This window comes from Vidua chalybeata, chromosome 1 (assembly GCF_026979565.1).
Source record: "Vidua chalybeata isolate OUT-0048 chromosome 1, bVidCha1 merged haplotype, whole genome shotgun sequence".
Lineage (NCBI taxonomy): Eukaryota > Metazoa > Chordata > Aves > Passeriformes > Viduidae > Vidua > Vidua chalybeata.
The window spans coordinates 4,655,151-4,676,897 of NC_071530.1; the positions used below are offsets into that span (position 1 = coordinate 4,655,151).

General features: G+C 48.4%; 1 protein-coding gene across 2 annotated transcripts in view; it reads right to left on the reverse strand.

Moving 5' to 3' along the window:
* The window catches only part of LOC128796714 (mitogen-activated protein kinase kinase kinase 3-like), a 77,238-nt gene that overhangs the window by 18,427 nt on the left and 37,064 nt on the right, over nt 1-21,747 (reverse strand). The window contains exons 4-7 of one of the 2 annotated variants that reach the window (XM_053958630.1): nt 14,488-14,528; nt 13,386-13,485; nt 8,246-8,359; nt 6,618-6,729 (exon numbers count right to left, since the gene is read on the reverse strand). In XM_053958630.1, the coding sequence (XP_053814605.1) occupies nt 6,618-6,729; nt 8,246-8,359; nt 13,386-13,485; nt 14,488-14,528 (367 nt within the window). Of the gene's footprint in view, nt 1-6,617; nt 6,730-8,245; nt 8,360-13,385; nt 13,486-14,487; nt 14,532-21,747 lie in introns of both variants that reach the window. The other variant, XM_053958623.1, reaches the window with a different exon arrangement.

Consider the following 21,747-nt stretch of genomic DNA (forward strand, 5'->3'; position numbering starts at 1 on the left):
TGTATCCAGGTGTGATGCTAGAAAGGAAAGAGGTCTGGGAGTTCTGCTGTGATACAATCAGTCAGTCTCAAAGCAAACCACAAACCCACCTCCTCTTTGACCTCTGGGGCAGGTCACTGCCTTGTCCAAGCACGTGGGAAACAGCCTGGCTTTGGTCAGTGCAACATCACTGAAACACTTGTTATATGGAAAACAACTTGCACTCAAATACCCTCTTCTCCCCTCTTTCCCTACATGGAAGTAAAGACAAAGGAAAACCAGCCCTCAAATCCAAAAACTCCAGGGCAGGAATGACCTAAGGGATCAGTTTGTCTCATTTTTGACCAAGGGAATTGTTTCCCCTGACTATAACCCCAGAGCCTCTATCCTGTGCATCCTATGCACAGACAGCAAAGTTTCCACTGGCTCCCTCAGGGGCTCGTTTAGCAGAAGGTGATTTCCACTTTGCACCTGGGAGAGAACCCCACAGCTTCTTTATGAAGTTGCTCCATTCCTCCTGTTTATTCCCCCAAATCCACCCTATCCTTGTGCCTTTTCCAACTTTAGGGATTGCTGCCCTTGTTTGGCCCAGCTGCATAGCCTTGGCTCTGCTTGACTGCCTGCAGTCCCTCCCCTCCACCCCTGTGCTGTCATCACTCGATGGCAAGGAACTGCTCACAGAGATCCGTGTGGATCCGTGCTGGAGCTTCAGCTGGCATCATGCAACGTGAGCTTTCACACAACACAACAACAACTTGTTTTCATGCAGACTTCTGAGAAGCACACATCCTTGAGGAGATAGAAAGCACATGCAGATGTGTTTCCTCACATTTTGTATCCATTTTGTGGCACTCTCGCCGGTTCTTGGGTTCATTACCACCATTTGCTAACAACATGCCCAGGGCTGAGCACAAGAAAAAAGTATTGGGAGGGGGCCTAGCCCAACATGGAAAGTCAACACTGATCTGTCAACACAGCACTTCTGCCTCTTCTGCATGGCAGTTGCTGTGCCAGATGGATCTCTGGAATAAATCCATCTGCGTGATCAACGCTACCAGCCCGAGTTCCCACCTTTCACTTAAGCAGATACACATCAGGAGCTGTGGATGTTAACAGTGTCACACCAGCATTAAAGATCATTAAACCAGGCCTTTTTGCTGGATTTACACCAAACACACAGATTTGTCTGTCCCATGCTACATCTTCCTTCTAATTCCTTGCTTAGATTGTAAAAATAAAAGTCATATGGCTTTGAGTTACTTTTTTTTTTTCCTTCTTCCTATTTTCTCCTTCACAGATTTCTTGCAGGATAGGAACACAGTGAAAAAAGTCCAACTGAAGTAATGCCAAGATCAAGAGGAGAGAAACTCTTGAGTGCTGCAGCACTCATAATGAACTGGCTTTCCACCAGCCCTAAAACAAAACCAGTTGGGAAGTACAGCATCCTCTCTTTGAAGATAAATAAATAAACTTTTAACTGTTGAGCAGTTCAGACACCCTGAATAAATCACTGCATCAGCAGCCCCTCGTTTGCTTAGCAGATCCAATCTGGAGTGCAGCACAAGGACATTTGTGTGGTTGTTGCCCCAAAAAGCTGCTGGAGGATTTAGTGAGGTGTAACTGCTGTATCTTAGCTCTGCTGAGCATTTCTGTTACTGCTGCAACGAGGTGTGGATCTGCTCATGCACTACTGGGATCTCTTGCTCCAACAACCCACTTGCTATCCAGAAACGCTTTGACTACGATTTCACAAAGATCTGTACGTGGCCTGTTTGACTCTGAACCCAGGGAGTTAAACCAGATTTATCACAAGCACAAAGACTTCCCATGATCTCCCATTAAGCCTTTCCCTGTAACAACTACTCCCAGCTATAGATCAGCTGTGTTTGACCTTCCAGAGCCACATTTCCTGCCAAAAACTTTAAAAGGGGATAAGACACCAGCTATTTCCCAGCAGGTAAGGAAATTAAACAAAGTGCTTAGGCTTTTGCATGCTTGTAAACTGTGGGAGTGAAGCAGATCCCTTTTCAGCCAGGCTGTTTGGGTAGAAGTGCTGCCCAAAGTAATTTTTGCAGCTTCACACCTCCAGGAGCACTGGTTGCTGCTGCTTTGCATCCATGCATGTTCTTCCACCTGGGAGAAACATGGGGAGGTGCTGGCAGCAGAGCTCTGGAGCTCAGGGTTGATTCCCCACTCCAGCCCTGTCCTGCTCTGTTAACAAAACCTCAGGCAATCCCAGTGCTGCTGGAGGAGGGAAGGAATGGAAAACAGGGGTCAGAGAAAGAGAGCAACAGTGGTACTTTCATGGCAGGCTTAATTCATAGTGGGGAAAACACACTGGATGTATTGGATAATGCTGATTAATCCACCCTGAGGCAGAGGAAGAAACAGACAGAAAAGCCCAGATGTGCCCGTTTGACACATCACAGATGCTCTTCACACTTGACCTAATACTCAAGAAACAGCAGCAGCACCAGGCAGGGAGAGGAGACCCCCAAGGGACTGTCCTGGGGTCTATGGGACAACATGTCATCTCCAGTGGGGATGGGGCTGGCTGTGAGGCACTTCTGTACAGGCAGAGTGCTGGTCAGATCTCAGCAGCTCTGTTTGGGATTCCTGAACTCAGAGTTGGCCCTGGTTGAGCAGCTGACCTCAGTTACCCTCTGCAGCAAGGTGCTCTGGGGAGGGATTCCTGCTCCACGTTACACACACGAATGTAAAGCCATAGATTTGAGACGAGAGCACAGTGTGTCCTGAGGACAGAGAACCAGGACAGCACGGAGACTCAGAGTCACTGCTGGCACCCACTGGGGCCTTTCATGTTCCCTTCTGATATTTTGATTGAAGAAGTGCCTTTCATGCAGTATGTGCAGAGCTCGTGGTGCTGCACGTACAGCCAGCTCCCCTGTGCCAGGCTTGGCTTCCCTCCGCCCCCGCATTCCCTGGCTTCATCTTCCCCTGCTCTTCCCAAAACTTCACCCACTAGCGACCAGCATCCAGCAGGGAAGTGAAGCCCCTGAGCAGGCAGAGCTGGGGAGGGTTTGCTGGCAGCTGCCACCACTCACAGCTGCAGCCACAGGGAGCCCAGCCCTGGGATGACGTTCCCGAACAAGGGACACGACATCAAGATGTGCTGCTCCTCTGAGCCCTGGCAGAAACACCAGGCTCAGGACAGGGCTGCACGGGAGAAAGAGAGAAACCTGCTGGAAATTTCTCTCTCTGGGCCTGTCAAGATGAGCTGTGAGCAGATGGATCAAATCTTCCTTAATTTCTTCTTTTCCAGTGGGATCCCTACAAGCCTCCCTCCTCTCCTTGCTGATCCTTCTGAGCATGGATTTCTACATTTTGATTTGAGGCAAATTTAGGGTACTTTTAAACTAATAAACAAGACAGAACCTACTTTCTAGTTCTAAAGCAGCTGGCATGATGCACATAGATAAATTTTCCTCCTCTTCTCAAAACAGAGCAGGTGTCACCCATCCTAACTCCTGCAATACTCCTGGTCTGGAGAGAGCTGGCAGGCACATGAAACCATGGCTCAGCAGCCTGGTTTTTCATGAAAAAAACAGTAAAATAAAGCTTCTAGTAAATATTTCTATTGAAATGGTGATGCTGGAATACGGCCGTTAAATAATTTTTGGATACTGTTCTGAAACATGTATTTCTTCAAAGTAAATAAAAACAATCCTCAGTTATCTGAAAATCCAGAACCCAATCTTTTTTCAGTTCAAGTTCCCTTGTGCTTTTGCTGGCCACCAAAAAACTGGAAGGGGATTTCCACTGAAAAAGTTTACGGGGAAAAAAAAAAAAAAAAGAAAATATTGACTTTGCATAAGGTTTTTCAGGGACACGGCATGAAGACATTTTCTGCCCAGCAGAAGCAAAAATAGCTAAATCTTCCCCAGAACATCTACCTCCCTTCCAATGTGCTTGTGCCAATTACATACAGTTTTATTATTTTCCACTGCTGTTTACATGACAGAGTCAGCAGAAAAACATGAGACATCTCAGAAACACAGAGAACATGACCCTGAATTACTTTTTCTTATAAATACACTTTAAATCTCCTTTTAAATGTGGTTTCAAGAAAAAAGCTGAACTGAATTAAGATCCTCTTTTGATAGCAACCACTTTGATGACAGCAGAAGGAAAACACTGTGAAATGCCTTGTGACTGCAAGGGAAGAAGAGTTTCTCCTGCAGAATTCCCAGCCTCTTAGGATGCCTTTTGACTATGCACCAAGTTCAGTGAAATCCCCACTGCAGGAAAACAAAACACAGCATCATGTCTGTCTGTCTGTTCCCTGATGCTGGGTTTTATGCTCCATTTGAGATGCTGCTCTTCCTTTCAGCTTGCTGGAGTTTCTGCCCAGCTGCTGGATCGCCCAGTTCTGACTCAGGAGGTCAAAAATGCATCTGCTGGATTGTGAGCACCCCCTAAGCAGAGCTGCAGCAGCTTCCTACAGACCCCAGATAACCCAAAGAGAGGAGTGACCTTCTGTTGTCACGCTGAGGGCTTGCTGAAACCTCTTGCAAGACTGATGGTTTACATAGAAAAAGGAACAGGTATGACTGATGCTTGGGCTGGTTACTTTTACCACCTGACCACGTGAAAGTGTCAAAGACTCAGAGTTTGGCACATCAGCTCCTGAAAATCCCAACATTAGCACATTCTGCATCCCACAGCTGGTGCTGCCCAGTGCTCCTCCTCCGTTATCTTGACTAAAGCAGCACATTATATCCATTCTTCCACTCTGCTCTTCAAGCATTCCTCCAAAATCCATTTGTACCTCAGGTTCTCACCCTTGCAGAACTGATATCTCACCTTTTGTCTGCCTTGCCTTGGCTCAGGGCATTCTTAAGGCAGTGACACCTCACAGTCAGTGGTGCAGAGCTGGTCAGGAGCCAGCAGCTCCAAAACAGGAAGGACAGGCCAAGGCATGGCAATAAAAGTTGGTAGGAAAGGCTTAACTTTGCAGGAACCCATCTTCCCACTAGCACAGCTACACATGGAATCAATCCTGGCCATCATGCTCAGGCTCACACATCAGTGACAGCTCCCAGTGCCACAGCTTTTTGCTCATTATCAGCTTAACATGTACCAAAAAAAAAAAACAATGCAGCAGAGAAGTTTTGCTCACAGCATTTTCTGCTGAGACTCTGCTTTATGTGTGCATTTCATTCAGGGCCATCTACTGACTCTGCCAAACTCTCAAAAACCCTGTGAGCTAGGAAGAAAAAATAGAAAAAGACAAGCCTGGTACATCCAAACACCAGGCTCAAGGAGAGCCCTTGCACATGTGCTATCCCCTCCTGGCATAAGTGAGAGCTGGGCATGGCTGCATAAAGGGTATGCTGGACCTTCCCTAGAAGAACATTCTCTGTACATCTTGTCTGACATGCAGCAAAGCACAGGACATGTTATCAGCACAGGCTATGAAAGAGAGAAGGGGCGAGTCCTTGGAGAAAAACACTCATTTGTTGCACAGAGAAGAGTTTGGAAGTATTTACTGCCATATAAGTACAGAGGATCTTTAGAGGATGAAGTATTTCTCCATGTGTATTTCTGAAGGGGGGCCCCACTTCATTCAAGGCTGTCAGTTCTACAGCTGGCAAGTACTTGCATGAAAATTATAAAGATCTGTAGAATTTACCCTATAACCTGCACCCACAGACACAGCAGAGAATGTTCACTGTGTGAAAAAGTCATCCATCCTGCCTGCAGGCTGGAATATGAATAATTATACTTCTGCTATACAGTCCTACATGCTGCTTTACCAGCTCTGCACAAGGCACCCTGCTCTCTATAAAATCCTCCAAGGTTCTTCACACAAAAGCTCCTACAGACAGCTGACCAACAGGATTTCAAAAATCTCAGAGAATTTTAGAAAGCAAGGAAAGCATAAACTCAAGCCCAGAAAACTAAAGAGAAAACCACACAAGGCTACAAACCAACTCCAGTCCCTGCAGGGCTGCAAGAGCAGATCGGGTGTTTGCCAGCCTGGTTTCAGGGGTTGCAGGTACCTACCTTCCAGCACCTCTGCAATGTTACCACTGCACACATACCCCTGAGAAATCCCAGAAACAGCTACCACAGATGTCATTTCACCCACAAGAACAGACTGGTGGCAGACAGACACTTATTTGGTCTTTATGTGGTGAAGCTGGTCCCAGACCAGGAGCTAAGGAGCCTGAGCCCACTCAGCTACATTTTCCTGCCACCTGAGAAAGGGGGACAGATATCAGAGAACAACAGCACATGCTTAAAGGAATAACCAAAGGTCCCAAACAGCCTTGGCTTTCTACAGATTATCACTCTTCACTTTGATAAACCTCAGTGGAATCAAATTAACTGGAAATTTTTATCACTGCATTTCCCACCCCCAAACTACACCCCAGGTCCCCCATTCTCTTCACTTCTGTGCTCAAAGCAACTCTGCTCAGCACAGCCTCACCCGACCTGCAGAATCTCTTCCTCAGCCTGAGGACGAGCAGCAACTGCTCTGAGTCACTCTGGGGGACATCAGGGTGGCCATCCAGACTGTAACACCCACGGGGTTGTGACAAAAAAGGGGGGAGAGGCTGGTGGCCAGGTTGAAACAGCACAGAAATCCCCAGAGAGCGTTGTGTTTCACTGACCTGTGGAATACTTGCGCGTCCTCTCGGAGTCTTTGTACAGGGATCCCATGATATCGCCCATGGATCTGGAGATCCTCATCTCATGCTGCTTGCTGTTGTTGGGCTGCAGGAGCTGGTAATCAGACAAAGGGAATGAGCAGAATTGGCCAGAGCCCTGTGGACACACCATGTGAAACCCTGTATTTGGCTCCCCGTGACCCTATTACCCAAGAACTATTAAAAAAAAAAAAAAAAAAAAAAGGAAAGAAAGAAAGAAGACATGCACGTAATCTGGAGTGATCCAAAAACCATTCACAAACAATCCACGTCTGCTAATAAAACAGTCTAATAAGATTAAGCTCCCACAGATAATGGCAAATACAGATATTTCACATAAAAGACTGCACTCCATTATCTCCAGATAGGTACAGAGACTAATCACTGGACTGAAAACACTTGCAATCCCAAAATCAGCACCTCTCCTCTGTGCTCCCTAGACTCCAGTGGCAACTGAGGCACTGCACAGGTTCCTCTGCAACAGGACAGAGGGACAAAGAGGGGAAAGGTCAGGGAAGACAGGTAAGGGAAGAGCAAAGAAAAGCATATCCAGCTGGTAACCTGGTAGTGGCCAGGTTTTACTAAGACCACACATTACAGTGCACTGTGATTTTATGATAATTTTATGTATGGCCTCAGAACCGTGTGCTCTCACACACAGGAGCACGGCCACATGCTTCAGGAAGAGGTGGAGCTGCTCTCAAAGGCAGGCAGGAATCTACCTGGCTCCTCTGCCCTCAGCAGCTGACTTGCAGTACTGCTGTGCTCCCACAAATTGCCCCGCTTCCACCCAGGGTTTAGGAAACCCCAGCTCAAGGCTCAGTTTCCCCTGGGACTCTGCTCCCTGCACTTCCCAAGCCTCTCAAAAGGAGTGGAGAAGCTCCAAGGGCTGTGAGCACCCGCAGTAGAATGGGGATAAGTGAGTTTCAAGACTCCCAGTCTCTCCAGTACTTCTAGGAAATAAAAAGAAGAATCAGAGTTGCAACATCTACAAATCCCTTGCTTTACAGCCCGTGCTTGGGGCAGCACGACATGTGCTTTGGCAAGACACTCTGTGCAAGCGAGGTCAAGCTAACAGGCTTAACTGCAAAACCACTGAGCTCAGGAAAAACTAATAAATAAATAAAGATGGAAAAAAACCCAGACAGATCTGCATGAGACCGAAGGATTCTCCAGTTTGCTCTTCCCAGCCTTTAGCACCGCTGCAGCACGTGGAGGGAACAGTCCCCACGCTGCCACCCAGCAGGGCAAGGGCCAGGGCATCGCCCTGAATACAGAGGAGAGGTGAAAAGGAATGGTGGGAGCATCTCTAGAAGGAAAGCACAAGGAGTCCTCTCAGCGTTTAACCTTGTTTGAGGGTCAGCCTGGTATTTAACCCCTCACAGGATGCAGGAGCCAGAGGGAGCTGAGCTCAGCCTCTGGGCTACTATCACAGGAAAATTTCCAAGCAGCTGAGCCAGAGCAGGGCTGACCTCCCTCATAAGCAGCCTGCCCTCTGCTCTGCACTGCCAGGAGACTCTTTTCCACTCCCCAACACAATAACAAGGCATCTCAGGCCGGACACAAAAGAGCAGAGAAGGTGAAGGGCTCACATTCGCTTTCTTTGGAGCGCTCACAAGGATCCGCAGGCTCTTCAGGGAAGGGCTCAGCTCCAACTGTTCCATCGCTTCGTCCAAATCTTCCTGGGATTTCAGTGGGATCAGGAGCTGGAAGGGATTAAACAAACACCAGAGGATGGCAATGTCACACTTTTGGGTAAACAGGAGCCAGATTCTTACAGGGAGCAGCTTGGGAATCGGGGGATGAGGGAGGAACCCAAGGAGGCGATGGAAAACGGGGCCCCCGTGCCCTCCAGCTCTAATATTTTCTTCCAAGACCTCATTTACCAAGGAACAGACATAAAAAAAAGTCACAACAAACAACATCTGCAAGGAGAAAGCTTAAATGTCACACCAGCGATCCAGCTAGTGGGAAAGGGAGAGGGCTGAGATGAAACCTTGGGCTTGCTGCCTGCTACTCTGGGGCTGCTCTGATTCTGCAGGCAGGACCTGCTTCTACCCAGCCCCAAAACAACCCCACACGTTCTTGCTGGGTTGATGGTCATGCAGTGGTGCTCCAAGACACCAGTGAGTTGCACTCAAGGATATGCTCTGGCAGATGCTTTGTGTCCTTCCCTGCTGCTGCAATCTGTGTTCCTGCACACTGACACAGCTCCCCAGTGTCTGGCCATCAGGTGAAACCCAGGAACATCCCACAAATAAAAGTCTTTTCGTTTTTGATGTGAAAGGTGTGCATTGCTCTCCTTCCAAGAACCACTTCTTTCACTCCCAGCAGAACAAATTCAGCTTCTGCTCTTTATAAGAACAGAGAACTACACAGTGCTGTGTCTGTCAGGCAGCAAAAAATCCTGATGCTTTCCTGGGAAATGGCAGACTATTGCCCTCACACCTCCACGGGGAATTTGACCCTCCCAACCTTGCTGTGTGGTGTACCATGTCCTGCAGACAGCCTGCAAAGCCTCCGACGCCCGACACAGCTGCACTTCAGAGGAGCTCTGTGGCCTTCTGCTGCCCTGGGCTAAGATTAAAAGCACAACTTCTTGCCCCTCATTCCAGGATTTTCTGCCTAATCTCATACCAAACAGGCCCCAGCCTCTGCAGGTTGCCTCGGGCACTGAATCTGGCCAACACAGCACACGTTATTCTCATGCCTGTGCCAAAGTACACTGTAACTCCACTGACCAAAGGCACCGAGCAGCCACAGCTCCCAGCAGGCTCTCACTGCTCTCACTGGGAGCCACAGCTTCCCAGAACTGCTGAAAGGTGGCTCAGCCCTCTGGGTGATCAGAGCTCCTGCCACCAGCCACAGCAAACCCACCTCAGAGCAGCTGCCACACAAGGTGACACTCACAAGCCAACTGGGACAACCTTTTTGATCCCAGGGTGTTGCCAAGGGTTTGGCTGTTGGCCTGTAGGCAAATACACCTCAGACTGTGTGCTCTTGGCCTTGTGGCCAAGAAGGCCAGTGAGAGCCTGGGGTGCACTGGGAAGGGCACTTGCAGCAGGTCAGGGAAGGGATCCTGCCCCTCTGCCCAGCCCCGTGAGGCACATCTGGAGTGCTGTGCCCAGCTCTGGACTCGAGAGAGACAGGGAGCTCCTGCAGCAGGGCCAGCTGAGAAGCAAGATGAAGGGATTGCAGCATCTGTCTTAGGAGGGAAGGCTGAAGGAGCTGGAGCTGTTCAGGCTCAAGAGGAGATGCTGAGAGAGGATCCCATCCCTGTCTGTGCCTGTCTGCAGGGAGGGCTCAGAGCAGGGACCAGGCCCCGCTCTGTGGGGTCCAGCAATGGCACAGGAGGAAGGGGTTGGAACTGATGCCCAGGAAGTTCCCCCTGGACATGAGGCAGAACTTCTTCTTGTGCAGTGACCGAGCTCTGAGGATTGTCCAGAGAGGCTGTGGAGTCTCCCTTACTGGGGATATTCCAGAACCATCTGGACACAATCCTGTGCCCTGTGCATCTCTCTCTTCTTGACTCTGCTTAAGAAGGGAGGTTGGACCAGATGACCCTCTGTGGTGCCTTCCAACCTGACCCATTCTGTGATCCTGTGATTTCCTCTCATCCTTCACTCCTATTTGAATGAACAACCTGTATTCCCCATAGATATCAGACAAAGATTGTACTGAGTATGTCTCCTAAATGCAGTGCTCAGCCTGCTCCCTCAATCAGTAGAGGTGGAGAGATTCCCTTGGGGCACTGCTTAACCCTCTTGAGGTTCAAAAGGCTCTGCCTCAAGCAGACAAGGCTCCCCCTCTACACACCCCCAGAGAGAACTGAGAATGGTGGAGAGCTGCTCTCCCTAGTTTCAGCACCAAGCAGAATTTGACTCTGAACTCTGAGCTCAGCCCCACTGCTCACCCATCCCTTCACTGAGCTCCTGACAAGTGTTCAGAGCAATCCCCCAGCTGCTGCTCTGAACAGAATGTTCTGTAGGTCATTCCATCTCTCTCCAACATCACAACATGAACATGTTTGCATGCCTCCTTCAGAGGAGCCAAAAACATCAGGGAGAAATTGCCCTCTTGTAAAAGGGACTGGAGCCAGTATTTAGCTTGGCTTTACCTATTACCCACATCTGGCAAGAAAATTCTGCTCCATTTGACTTCCAGACTGTGGCACACATGATTATCAGGAACAGGTATCTGCTAGGCATGAAACTCAAAACAGACTCGTGCAGAACCATGGAAGTAATTGCCAGGGTGGATTTCCAGAAACTGGGTTTATTTGATCTAAAGACTGAGTAGCTGGGATTAACAGCAAAGTTTACCTACACAGAAGTTGAACAAACAGAGCTTATTGGATTTTTTTTTCTTGCTTTTAAATAGTATCCTCCCCTGGAGCCTGATGTTTTAGTGGGGGACTTGATGGTCTCTCCACTGCAGGTTGAAAAAGTGAGGGCAAAGGGTGAGGTTTCACCAACTACAGCAGCACTGTCAGACCTCACTCTGTAAGACACCACAGAAAGCCAAAGAATTGTAGGAAACAGGGTTGGGGAAAAATCGGAGAGGTCAATTAGTTCATCTTCCTGCCCAATGCAGGACCAACTGGCATCAACAATTCTCGACAAATGTTTGTTAAATACGCTTTTATCTCCTCCCTCCCCCTCCATAATGCTGCCTCTGCCATTTCCCCAGGCTTCAACTCTCCCTAAGCTCCCAGAGCGATGCTGAGGGGCAGCCTTGGAGGAGACAGCAGGAGACCAGAAGAGAAGTGGTGGCACATGGAGGCTCAGTGAACTTCTGCCCAAGGTCACATCACAAGCTGGTGTCTGTGCTGCCCTGGCCAGGCTGGGCTTTGCTGTCCCACTCCTCAGAAAGATGAGCCCAGCCTGGAACTAACACAGAGATGCCCCATGGGGGACACCCATGGCCAAGCCCTGCTCTTATCTACACCAGCCCCAGCCTGCTGATTCCATGGTCCCACCAGGATGTGATTCATGTGTGCCCCTGCTCCACCCAGCTGGCATGCTCATCTCACTGATCCTGGCTTCAGGACGTCTCCTCTGCCAGGACAGGGACTGCCACTCAGTGAGATTTTGCAGGAGCCTGCTGACCTCAGTCTATATTTGGCCTACAAGGTGCCACTGCAAGAGAAGTGTCTGATGGCAGCAAAGAATTCCTGCACAGCTCCCCTGGAGCATAAAGACAGGGTGAAATATTTAACTGCAATGAGTCTGTGGCCACGTTCCCTCTGAAACTTGCAGTCATGACACCCAAAACCCTGACACAGGAGCCAGATGCTGGATTGTCACCACGTGTGCATGTAGGCTATGACCCCAAAGATCCCTCTTGTCTGTTTATAGAGTTTCCAGAACAACAACTCTGAGTTACTGCTCCTCAGACATCTTCCAAAAGCTTGGGTTCTCACGAGGTGGAACTTTTAAGTGTAGGAAAAACAAAGCACTGCCCTACGAAATCAGAAGTACCCAAAGGCCTGCTCATGGCCCTGCTATGTGCTGTGCACATGCCCAAAAAGACAGTTTCTAACATGGGATAAAATGCATTATTTAAGCTTCTGTTTGCTGTTGTTGGAAAGAAATCCTCTTCCAGTGGGAAGAAACCTGGAATGAAATGAGTCATTCCTGGAGAATTCAATGGCAGGCTTTTCCCAAGAGGGCTGTCAAAGAATGCCCAAGATTAGAAACCTGACTGCATTCAAAGTCAAAACCCAGTGGACACTTTGGTATCATGAGTTACCTATTGTAAAAGAATAGGAGCTTTCTTTGTGGAGCAAATCTCTATTGAAACAGAAGGGAGAAAATAATAAATGGGGGAAAAAATAGAAGAAAGGTCTCTTCAGGACCTCTCTCTCCATTCATACTTTAATCAAAGGCTGCAGGTCATCTGCAATTAATACTTGAACAAGCCACCTATCAGGGCAGATCCAAAAGGATCTGTGTTTCAAAGCCCACCTCTTTGCCATTTGGCCCTCTCCTCCTTCCCAAAGCCAAACCCACCCTGAGAGTCCAGTGGCTGCAGATGCCTCACAAGAAAAGACTGAGCACACCAGAAGAGATGCCAAGGATTTCCCCCTTCTGCAGGACCCTCCTTTCACACACAGTGCTAGGCTCAAAAGTGGGAAAACCACAGAGGCCTGTGTGATGAATGATGGAGGAGAAAGACCTCCTAGCCTTAAAATGCAAGCATTGCAGAGGGAGGGTTTCTTGGCTGCTTTTATGTGGCCACAGGGGCTGCTGGAGGAACATTCAGTGATGCACATTTCACTGCAGACCCAGCCACAAGAACGTGCACGTCGTGCTGGGGGTTTGGGTGAGACAAAGTCAGTGCTGGATAAAAGAACACTGTGTGAGCACCGCTGTCCCTCCTGCTCTGCACTTCACGCTCCTGCAACTGCCCCCGAGGTGGGAAGACTTCACATCCCTGATGGAGTGAGGGGGATCTTTTGTTTTGGGGAAAAGACAATGCTCCTGTGTAACAGGCCTTATTTGAAATAATTTTGACAAAGGAAAATCCTGGATTGGAGGCTGAGAATCCATCTGAGCTGTGTCTGGACAACAGCTCTTCTGCACTCACTAGCTGGGAACCACAAAATAAGGTTGTTTTTCTTCACATCCAAGTAAAACACAAAATCAGGGCCTTCAGAACAAACCACTGCTCAATTCTGAAGCTGGCAGCAGGCAGCCCAAAGCTGCCCCTCAGCAGTGAGGAGAAGAGTACCTCATTGTTCACACAGACCAAGTCCATCGTCTGCCCAAAAGCGTCCGTGACCTTCTGCACCACTTCCTTGAACTTGACTGGTCTTGGAAACTGGATAATCCTGTATACACAAACAAATACAACAACAGTCTCAGTTTAGCAGAAGCATACTGGAATTTGGGATTTGACTGACAGTACAGAACAAAGGACTTGTATTCCATCACGAAACATAAAGACTGCTCCTTGCCTTTACACTCACAGAAATGCTGCTCCTCTGCTGTGCCCAAGAGGGGACTTGACTACCCTGCAAAAATATCTACCAAAAATCTTGGTGCAGCTCCTCTGCTCCTCCCTCCAATGCGAGTACAGGTGGGAAAAAAGGAACTCCAGCAGCCCTCCACTGGAGAAAACCCAGATCGGGCAATGGCCAGTGATTTATCATCTCTGTTTTCAGCAAGAGGCTCTGAATAGGGAGGAGGGCTGGAAGTGGGGACGATGCAGTTTGGCATCCTGTGACTCTCCTGTACCATCACACACAGCACCTCTAGAGGTACTTACAGCAGGTACAGTCTAACCCTAAAATAACACTACTTAAATTTTCTTTGGCTTTAACATGCACCTTGGACCATCAGCCTGTGTCCTGCCCTGTCACAGTCACCAAGCAGAGGTGATTCCATGAAAATGTCAAGCAGGGAAGGGCGGACAAGCTTTAACTCCCAGCCCTATTTTTATGGGACCCATGCCCAAAATCTGGTTATCTTAAGTAAGTGTCATGGACTGCTAATCAAAGGACACATTTCTGTAGAGTTCCAGCTCCACTGTGGTTCAGCAGGGCTCAAGAATTAACAAGAGAAAAGGATCCAAGTGTGCACCCAATGTCCCTGGTAAAAGAGGCATTTAATGACTTCCAGCTTGGAACCATTTTGCCTGTGTGCAAATCCCAGGAGCTTCTTGTGGCAAATGGGATGATGAGGCAGGGCTTTTGCATATAAAAGTGCAGCTGATTTTAGGGGAATGAATCCTGCTGTGAGCTCAGCTGCAGTTGGCTGAAGTCAGCAGGACAGTGTTGAGTGGAAAAGGTAATTAGTTCCTGTATTCACAGGGGACTGGAGTAGGTACCTACCTTTTCTCTCCTTCATACTCAAACTTGATCCTGACACTTCGCTGCTGAAAGAAAAAGCAGAGAATGGTGAGGTCCCAAAGTGCATCCTGGATTGACCCATAGACCCAAAGCTGACAGGAGTTCTCAGGGAGACTCTCCTGACTCTCTGTAAGGCATCTGGTTTATTTAGGCCAAGCTGCCTGGTGGACTCATAGCCTTTGAGGACACTCCACATTGCTGAAGAATGTGCTTGTCAGAAAATAAGTTCTTCTGTAAGCAAGAAGACACTCACCTCTATAACTGTTAGTTTTAATAAAATTCATTCATAAAGCTGAAAATTGTTCTGAACTCTTGGGAGCAAGGCACTATTATCAAAGAGGCCAATGTGGCAAGTGTCTGATGCCTGTCCACCTTCAGTGCTTCCCATGGTTTCACCCCAGTGCTCTTCTGTTGGAAACCCAAAAACCAAAGCTCAGAGGATGTTGACTAGAACATAGTTTGGGGTGAAGAATTAAGAAGTAAAAGCAAGCATTCTCTAATGGAATTGGAGGCAGTCTAAAATTTTAAAGCCAACAGTGCTAGGATGGTTGAAGGGCTGGTTGCTATTTTGTTAGGACCTACAAAATGCAAAGTGTATCAGGCCCAATACACAATGTACAGCAAATGCCCACCCTGAACTGACCCACTGCTCACCTCAAGAGAAACCACAAAATTTGCCCAAAGAGCCCAGTGGAATCACAGGCACACAGCTGTGCGAGGACCAGTAAAAACCACTTCTCCCATCAGAGGATGGGAGATATTTGTGCATATTTAGCAGCAATCAAGACCACAAGGAGCTTTTTCATTCCTTCAGCTTCTCAGGCCAAGTCTGAACCAAGCATCCCTCTAGCATCCCTCAGATCATTCCAGGACTTTCCGACTGTCTCCAACGCAGATCAAAACCCTCTTTACTCCCCAGACCAGATCTAGTCACCCCACTTAACCAGCATTTTCCTCCCCACAGTGCCCACCAGCCTCCTCAAACAGCTCTCTTCCCATGCAGAGAGAAGTGCTGGCCACCTCCCTCCGAGGTGGAACCCCAGGGAGGGCTCGGTCCCGCGCCGCCGGCGTCTCGCAGGGATAACTCCCAGCTGGGTGGGTGACAGCCCTTCCTGAGCACAGGACTTATCTCTGGGCCTGGGCTGCCAGCGTGTGAAGGCACACTTTCCATCCTCTCAGAGGGAAAGCAGAGCTGCAGTGAAACAGCTTTGTTCCTAATGAGGAAAACGAGCTGGACCGGCGCCCTCGGGTTTGTTTTTCAACCGACAGCTCCCCGAGTTCTGCAAACACCCACCGAAATTCAGGAAGTCGAGGCTGGAGGCGGTTCTGTTGAAAAGCTTAAACAGATTCAGGGTAAACACGATGCATCACCCAAAATGCATCCTTGTTATCTCTGCTCGTGGCATTTTCTGTGTTTCCGGAAGGGCTGGGAAGAACCAGTGCTGGGACAGTCACCAAGTGGGGCACTCCAGCAGTGATACAGGCCTGTGCTAAACAGGCACTTACATCACCTCAGTGGCTAAAGCCAGTTTTCCAGACCCACAAAGTCTGGAGAGTCTCCAGGTTCATTTCCAGAACCAGGCACAACTTGTAAAAATACCAGATTAATTCTAAACCAGTATAAAATTCCAAAAGAGAAGAGATGACCATAACCAACCTAGTGCTGAAGGTTCAAATCATTCTGGAGAGACAGCAAATACAGGTGGAATTGTCACCTTGGATTATCTGGCTCTTTCATGCCAATTTTTATTTGCACGTGCCTCTCTGAGCAGGCCTGGCTGCTTTATTCCTCCTAGATGCTGGCAATAAATTGGCCAGTGTGGGTTCACTGACTGTAACATCACAAAACCTTTCTCTAAAGAAAGAGAGAGAAAAAAAAAATCAGGGCAAGGAACTTTCGAGGTTTCTCCCTTACAAAAGAGCAGGACGTGGAAGGGGAAGAGCTCACACAGCTCTGGCCTCACTGCAGGAAACCTTTCAAAACACAGGTTTCACTTTCAGCACAGCCCCGAATGTTGCACTGAGCTGGGACGTAGCACACGCTGCCTGGTTGTGCTGAGCAGCACAGATTTCACAGACAAACAAGTTTTGGAAAACAGCTTGTGGCTGGAAAATGTCAGAACACTTGTCTAAAGCTCCAGAGAGAGAAGAAAATGAAAAAAAAAAAAAAAAAATGGGGCCACGACCCTGCTGCATCCTTTTCTTCTACATCAACAACAAGGCTGATGTGCCGTGGCCCGACGCCAGCAGAAGGACGCCAGCTGCCCCACACTGCTCTGCTTCTGAGCAGAGCTACAAACACATTGGCTGCAACAGGGAAATGAAAACCCACTTCATTTCTTAATTAGATAACATTTTTCTTTAATACAAAACACACTAACCTCTTGCTTCCCTCCAAGAAACCCAGACCTTTAGCTCGCAAGCTTTTGGAAGAGGGATAAATTCATATTTATCAGTCTGAGAAGTTGATTACAGTTTAATTTTTCAGGCTTCCCTTGGCTTGCTCATGTTTTTGACCCACAGCTCCAGCTGAATTAATCATTCCTATCAGCAACAAATACTTTTTTCCTTTTTTAAAGAAAAAAAAAAAGAGTGGGCAGTGCCCAAAGTACTAGGAAATCTCAGGGGATGCAAAGCACTTCCTAAATGCTGGAGCAGGCTGTGATTTTTTACACCCATGGAAGTCTGGTTTGCAGCAACTGGTTTAAGATTACACAGGGAGCCTGGGGCACTGCCAAGTGCTGGAGCAGAACCTCGTGTGAGTCTGCACCCAGCATCTCAAATGAACAATGAGGGGGAATGCAGGGCCAGCACCTTCCCCATCAGGAACTCAACACAGTGGCCAAATATTGAGGTGGAAGAAGTGTGGGTGGTGAAGGCTGCTGGGTCCTCACTTTTGCAATTTTGCGAGGAATGTGACTCCCCTTGCACAACCCAGGTTGTACTATTCACTGTCCCTGCCATCAGGCGTCACATGAGGTCAAGGGCAGCCCTGTTCTCCTTCAATCAAGAGGTCCTTAGTGGGTGTAGGAGAACAAGCTGAGACATCCAAAGGCCTGTGCTAAATACAGTGCAGGAGAGGGGTAAGGACAGCCACAGGCACCAGCCTTAAACCCTGAGCTTTGGCAGAGCATTTAAACAATATTTTCATCAGCACTGTAAGAGCTCAGGCAGGGAATGGAGCAAGCAAGGGAAACTGAGGCACAAAGGCAGGAAGGGTTTTGGCTAAGGGTATGAAGAGAAAGCCCAGCCTGGGGAGGAGGAGGCTCCATGGAGACCTTCTTGCAACATTTCAATACATAAAAGGGGTTTTATAAGATGGAGAGAGACCTTTTACCAGGTCCTGCAGTGACTGGATGAGGGCAACATTTTCAACAGCAAGAGGCTAGACTGAGGCTGGATATAAGGAGGACATTTTCTACCATTGGGTTGCTGAGACACTGGAACAGGCTGCCCAGAAAAGCTGTGGATGCTCCATCCCTGGACGTGTTCAAGGCCAGGCTGGCTTGAGCAACCTGGTCTAGTGACATGTCCCTGCCCACAGCAGACAGTCTGGCCTTTAGAAGCCTTCCCAGCTCAAACCATTGTGTGATTCATTCTCTGAAGCAGCAGAAGGGTGGTGGAGAGAAGCACAGAATGAAGGTGTTTGGCCTCCTGGGCTGTGTGCACTGAGCAGCTTTCCCTCTCTGCGTGCGTTTCCGTGCGGGGCACGGAGGAGCCCGCGGCCCGGCTGGCGCCTGCAGACCCTGCTGCGACACAAACAAAACCAGCGACAGCCCTGACAGGAAATACCACAGTCATTCCCTTCGTTTCTACAACAATTTCTTCTCCAAAATACTTGTACCGGCATTTCCTCCAGCCCCACAAACAAATGGTATTTTACTCGTTCTTGCCATATTCCTCCGAAAGGAAAAAGCAAAGCCACTGCTGTGGCCACAAACCCATCACCATCTTTCCAGGCTTTCCTTGAGGTATTTTTGGCTCTTTCCTCAAAACTTCGGATTTCACAGAGAAAAGACCACAACTGCCAAGCTTCAGAGAGGGAATTCAGATGGGAATTTGGGGAGAAAAGGGGCAACTGCTTTTGCCTTTTGGCTAGGGCCCATGTACCCCAGCAGGCTTGGCCAAGCTTGGCCCTCAGAGCTGGAGCAACAGCCGTGCGTGCTGGTTTAGATTAATGAAAACGTTGGAAAAAAACAGAAAAAGTGTTTCCAAACGAGGTGAATCATGATCTTATACAGAGATCCCTGAAGAGCTGACTGCTGTTTGTAATAAAAGCACACACGGAGAGCAGGAAAACAAGCAGTTAGTCCTAAAATGGAAGCGGCTCTGGAGGAGCAGAAGGTGCTGAGCACCCTCTCTGCTGAACAGCCAGGGGTTGCTCAAATTGGGGTACAGGTCCAAGCTGAGTCTGTGGAGAAAGCTGTCTAATGGCTGAGGCATAGACAGGGGAGCTAGCCCTGCACCTCCATGCCTGTCAGTGCTGCTGAAACAACTAAAACTGTCACTCTGGAAAACCCCAGACTAGCACAAATTCAAAGATTCCCCCTCTCATGTCCACTCTTCCTCCAAAACTCTGCTGCCATCAGAAACAGTGATCTGTCCAGACCCCACTTCTGTGGCTTGATTTAGATCTGCACCTGTCAAATCTAACCAGAGGACAGCTTTGCCCATGGTGAGACATCACAAGCATGGGGCCTTTAGAGCACTTCTTCCACCCAAATCCACTGCTGCCTCCCAAACCAACTGGGACAAAGCCTCTGACTTCTGCATTAACCCTTCTCTGGTCAAGAAAGGCAGGAAAAATCATCACAAGGGGCCTCCTATTCCCTTTGGTGCTGCTCATTCCAGCCTTGCTCATATCTACCCACAAGATTTTAGGCACTTATTTTGCCTCAGTTTACCCATGCGCAGTGAAATACACCCGCTTTTGCACGCCACAGGGTAATCAGAGGGATTGTTTTCACTTCTCTCATTTTCTACTCACTGGATTAGGAAACAACGAGAAAACCCCGCGGAGCCGCGCAGGCATTAGCGCTCGAGTCACTCCCTTTGTACAAAGCCACAAAACGGTGGGATTCCTCCTCAACTCCTGGCTCTGGCTAAGAGGAATCAGCACCACAGGGCCAGGCTGAGGGGACTCCTACACTTCCCCGGGGTGCAGGTCGTTTGCATCAGCCCTGTGCTCGCCCCTGCCCTCAGCAGCGGGACGTTCCCCACACGCCAGACAGCTGGAGCGCGGCCCCAGACCGCAAGAGGAGATGACTAATGCACGTCATTGGGAATTATCTGCACAGAACCCCCCACGCACGCCGGGTCATTCAGCAATCAGACAGAAAGGAGTTTGTCTGGCATTGCCCCTTCATCATTGCAGGGGCAGAAAGCACAATATATCCCAGTCCCCCCGGATCCTTGCAGCTTTTTTTTTCCCTCTGAAAGCACCTGAGCAGCTCAGGGGACAGTGGAAAGATGATGTCTAGAAGGTTCACTGCTTCCTGTTACAGACATTTCTGTTTCAGGCAGCAGCAGAAATCACAGGCTTCAAAATGTTTATCTAAAACCGCCCACCTGGCAGGGAATAGCTTTTCTCCAGCTGGATTTCTCACTGGTATCACCCTCTTTGCACCCAAGTCAGCTCCACACACAGACATGAGGAAGCCTCTTAAATCCTTGGGACTCCACTGCCTCTGCTATCTCCAGCCAAGGCTTTCCCAGTCAGTGATTTGCCCCCTTGTTTCTGCTCCCCAGGTGGGGAAATCCCTGCAGATCCCCTCATGGAGACTCCCATCTTCCCCCATCCACAACATATCCTCCAGGTGATAAAGCCAAACTCCTTTTTAGGCTGCTCAAAGACCCACCGAGAGCCCTAAAAAATGAGCTGTATTTTACTGGAGTTACGAGCAAGCCTTGCCTTGCATCCAGCTTGCCAAAGAGAAGAGTCCAGAGGTAATTTACTAAAAGAACAACTTTTAGGACAGTCTGACATTCGATGTACATGGAGAAACATTTCCTACAAACATTTAATTGCCATGGGAGAACTTGCCATGGTGATTAAGGTGGCAGAGGAACTGCTGGTTGTCATTGGCTGTGACAGAGACCCACTGACAAGCAGCTTCATACTGCCAGTTGCCAAGTGCTATTTATAGAAATGAATGGATGTGCACATAAATAGATACAAAATAAATGCTGATTTAATTGCTCTTTTCTCCCTCCATCCTTTTGTTCAGGATTTCCTAATTATTCGGGGTTTCCCTTCTGATTCCACTCATCTTTTTCCTTAATGAACACAACGCAGATCTTCATTCTCCTGTTTCCTTCTTCCCCTCTTCAGAGACATTTCTATGAACAAACTCCCTTGTTCAGTCCAAGGGATAGCCTGAAAGGGCTCCTTCCAGCCATGCCAGAGGATGCACAAGGAATAACAGAGTGATTAAAGGAGAAACAGAGGAATACCAGCGTGGAAGCTGCACTAGGAATAATGTCAGAACGATCCCTCTCTTCCCAAAGAACAGCTCTGCTTTACCTCACGTGAGGAAGGAAAAGGGTGTCCATGTCTGTCCCTATAATTCCCACAAGGCAGAGAGGCAGGACAGTGTAGTAGTGGCTGCCACACCTGACCAGGACTCAGGAGATTCCAGCTCAGCCATCACATCTGCTGCCAGCTGCCTGGGCAATTCAAGGGAGGAAAATTCCTGTTCTAATTTCCAGCCTGTTCTGCCACCAGCCATTGCACATCCAGAAACTCAGCGTTCATCCTAAACTCATTTGTGAGGGAAGAAAACTAAGAAAAGAAAGATTTTTATGCAATTTGTCGAAGGATGTTAATTTCTTAAGATGAACTGAAGCAAAACTATCGATATTTTGGGAAAGAAATATTTTGGAGCACACACAACCACAGGCTGTTTTCTTGTGTGGCCCAGGCCTATGAGGAATACAATCTGGCACGATTCAATTTTCAGCTCGTGTCAAGAGAGCACTGAGGAAGCCCTCCAGGAGACAGGAATGAGATAGCACTTCAGTTGTGCTTCTCTGTGTACCAAAAAACTGCTGCAAGCCACAGAGAACTGGCTAGTTAGCCAACACATTCTTGTGAACTCTGTCTTTCAGTGGAAATTTGGAACACTGACTAAAGGATTCCCATGCCTCAGAAAAAACATTTTTCCACAGAAAAAGAAATATTATTTTATTAATCTACTAACTGAACTCCCAAACCCAAGTAGTTCAATGTGAGCATGTTGCTGC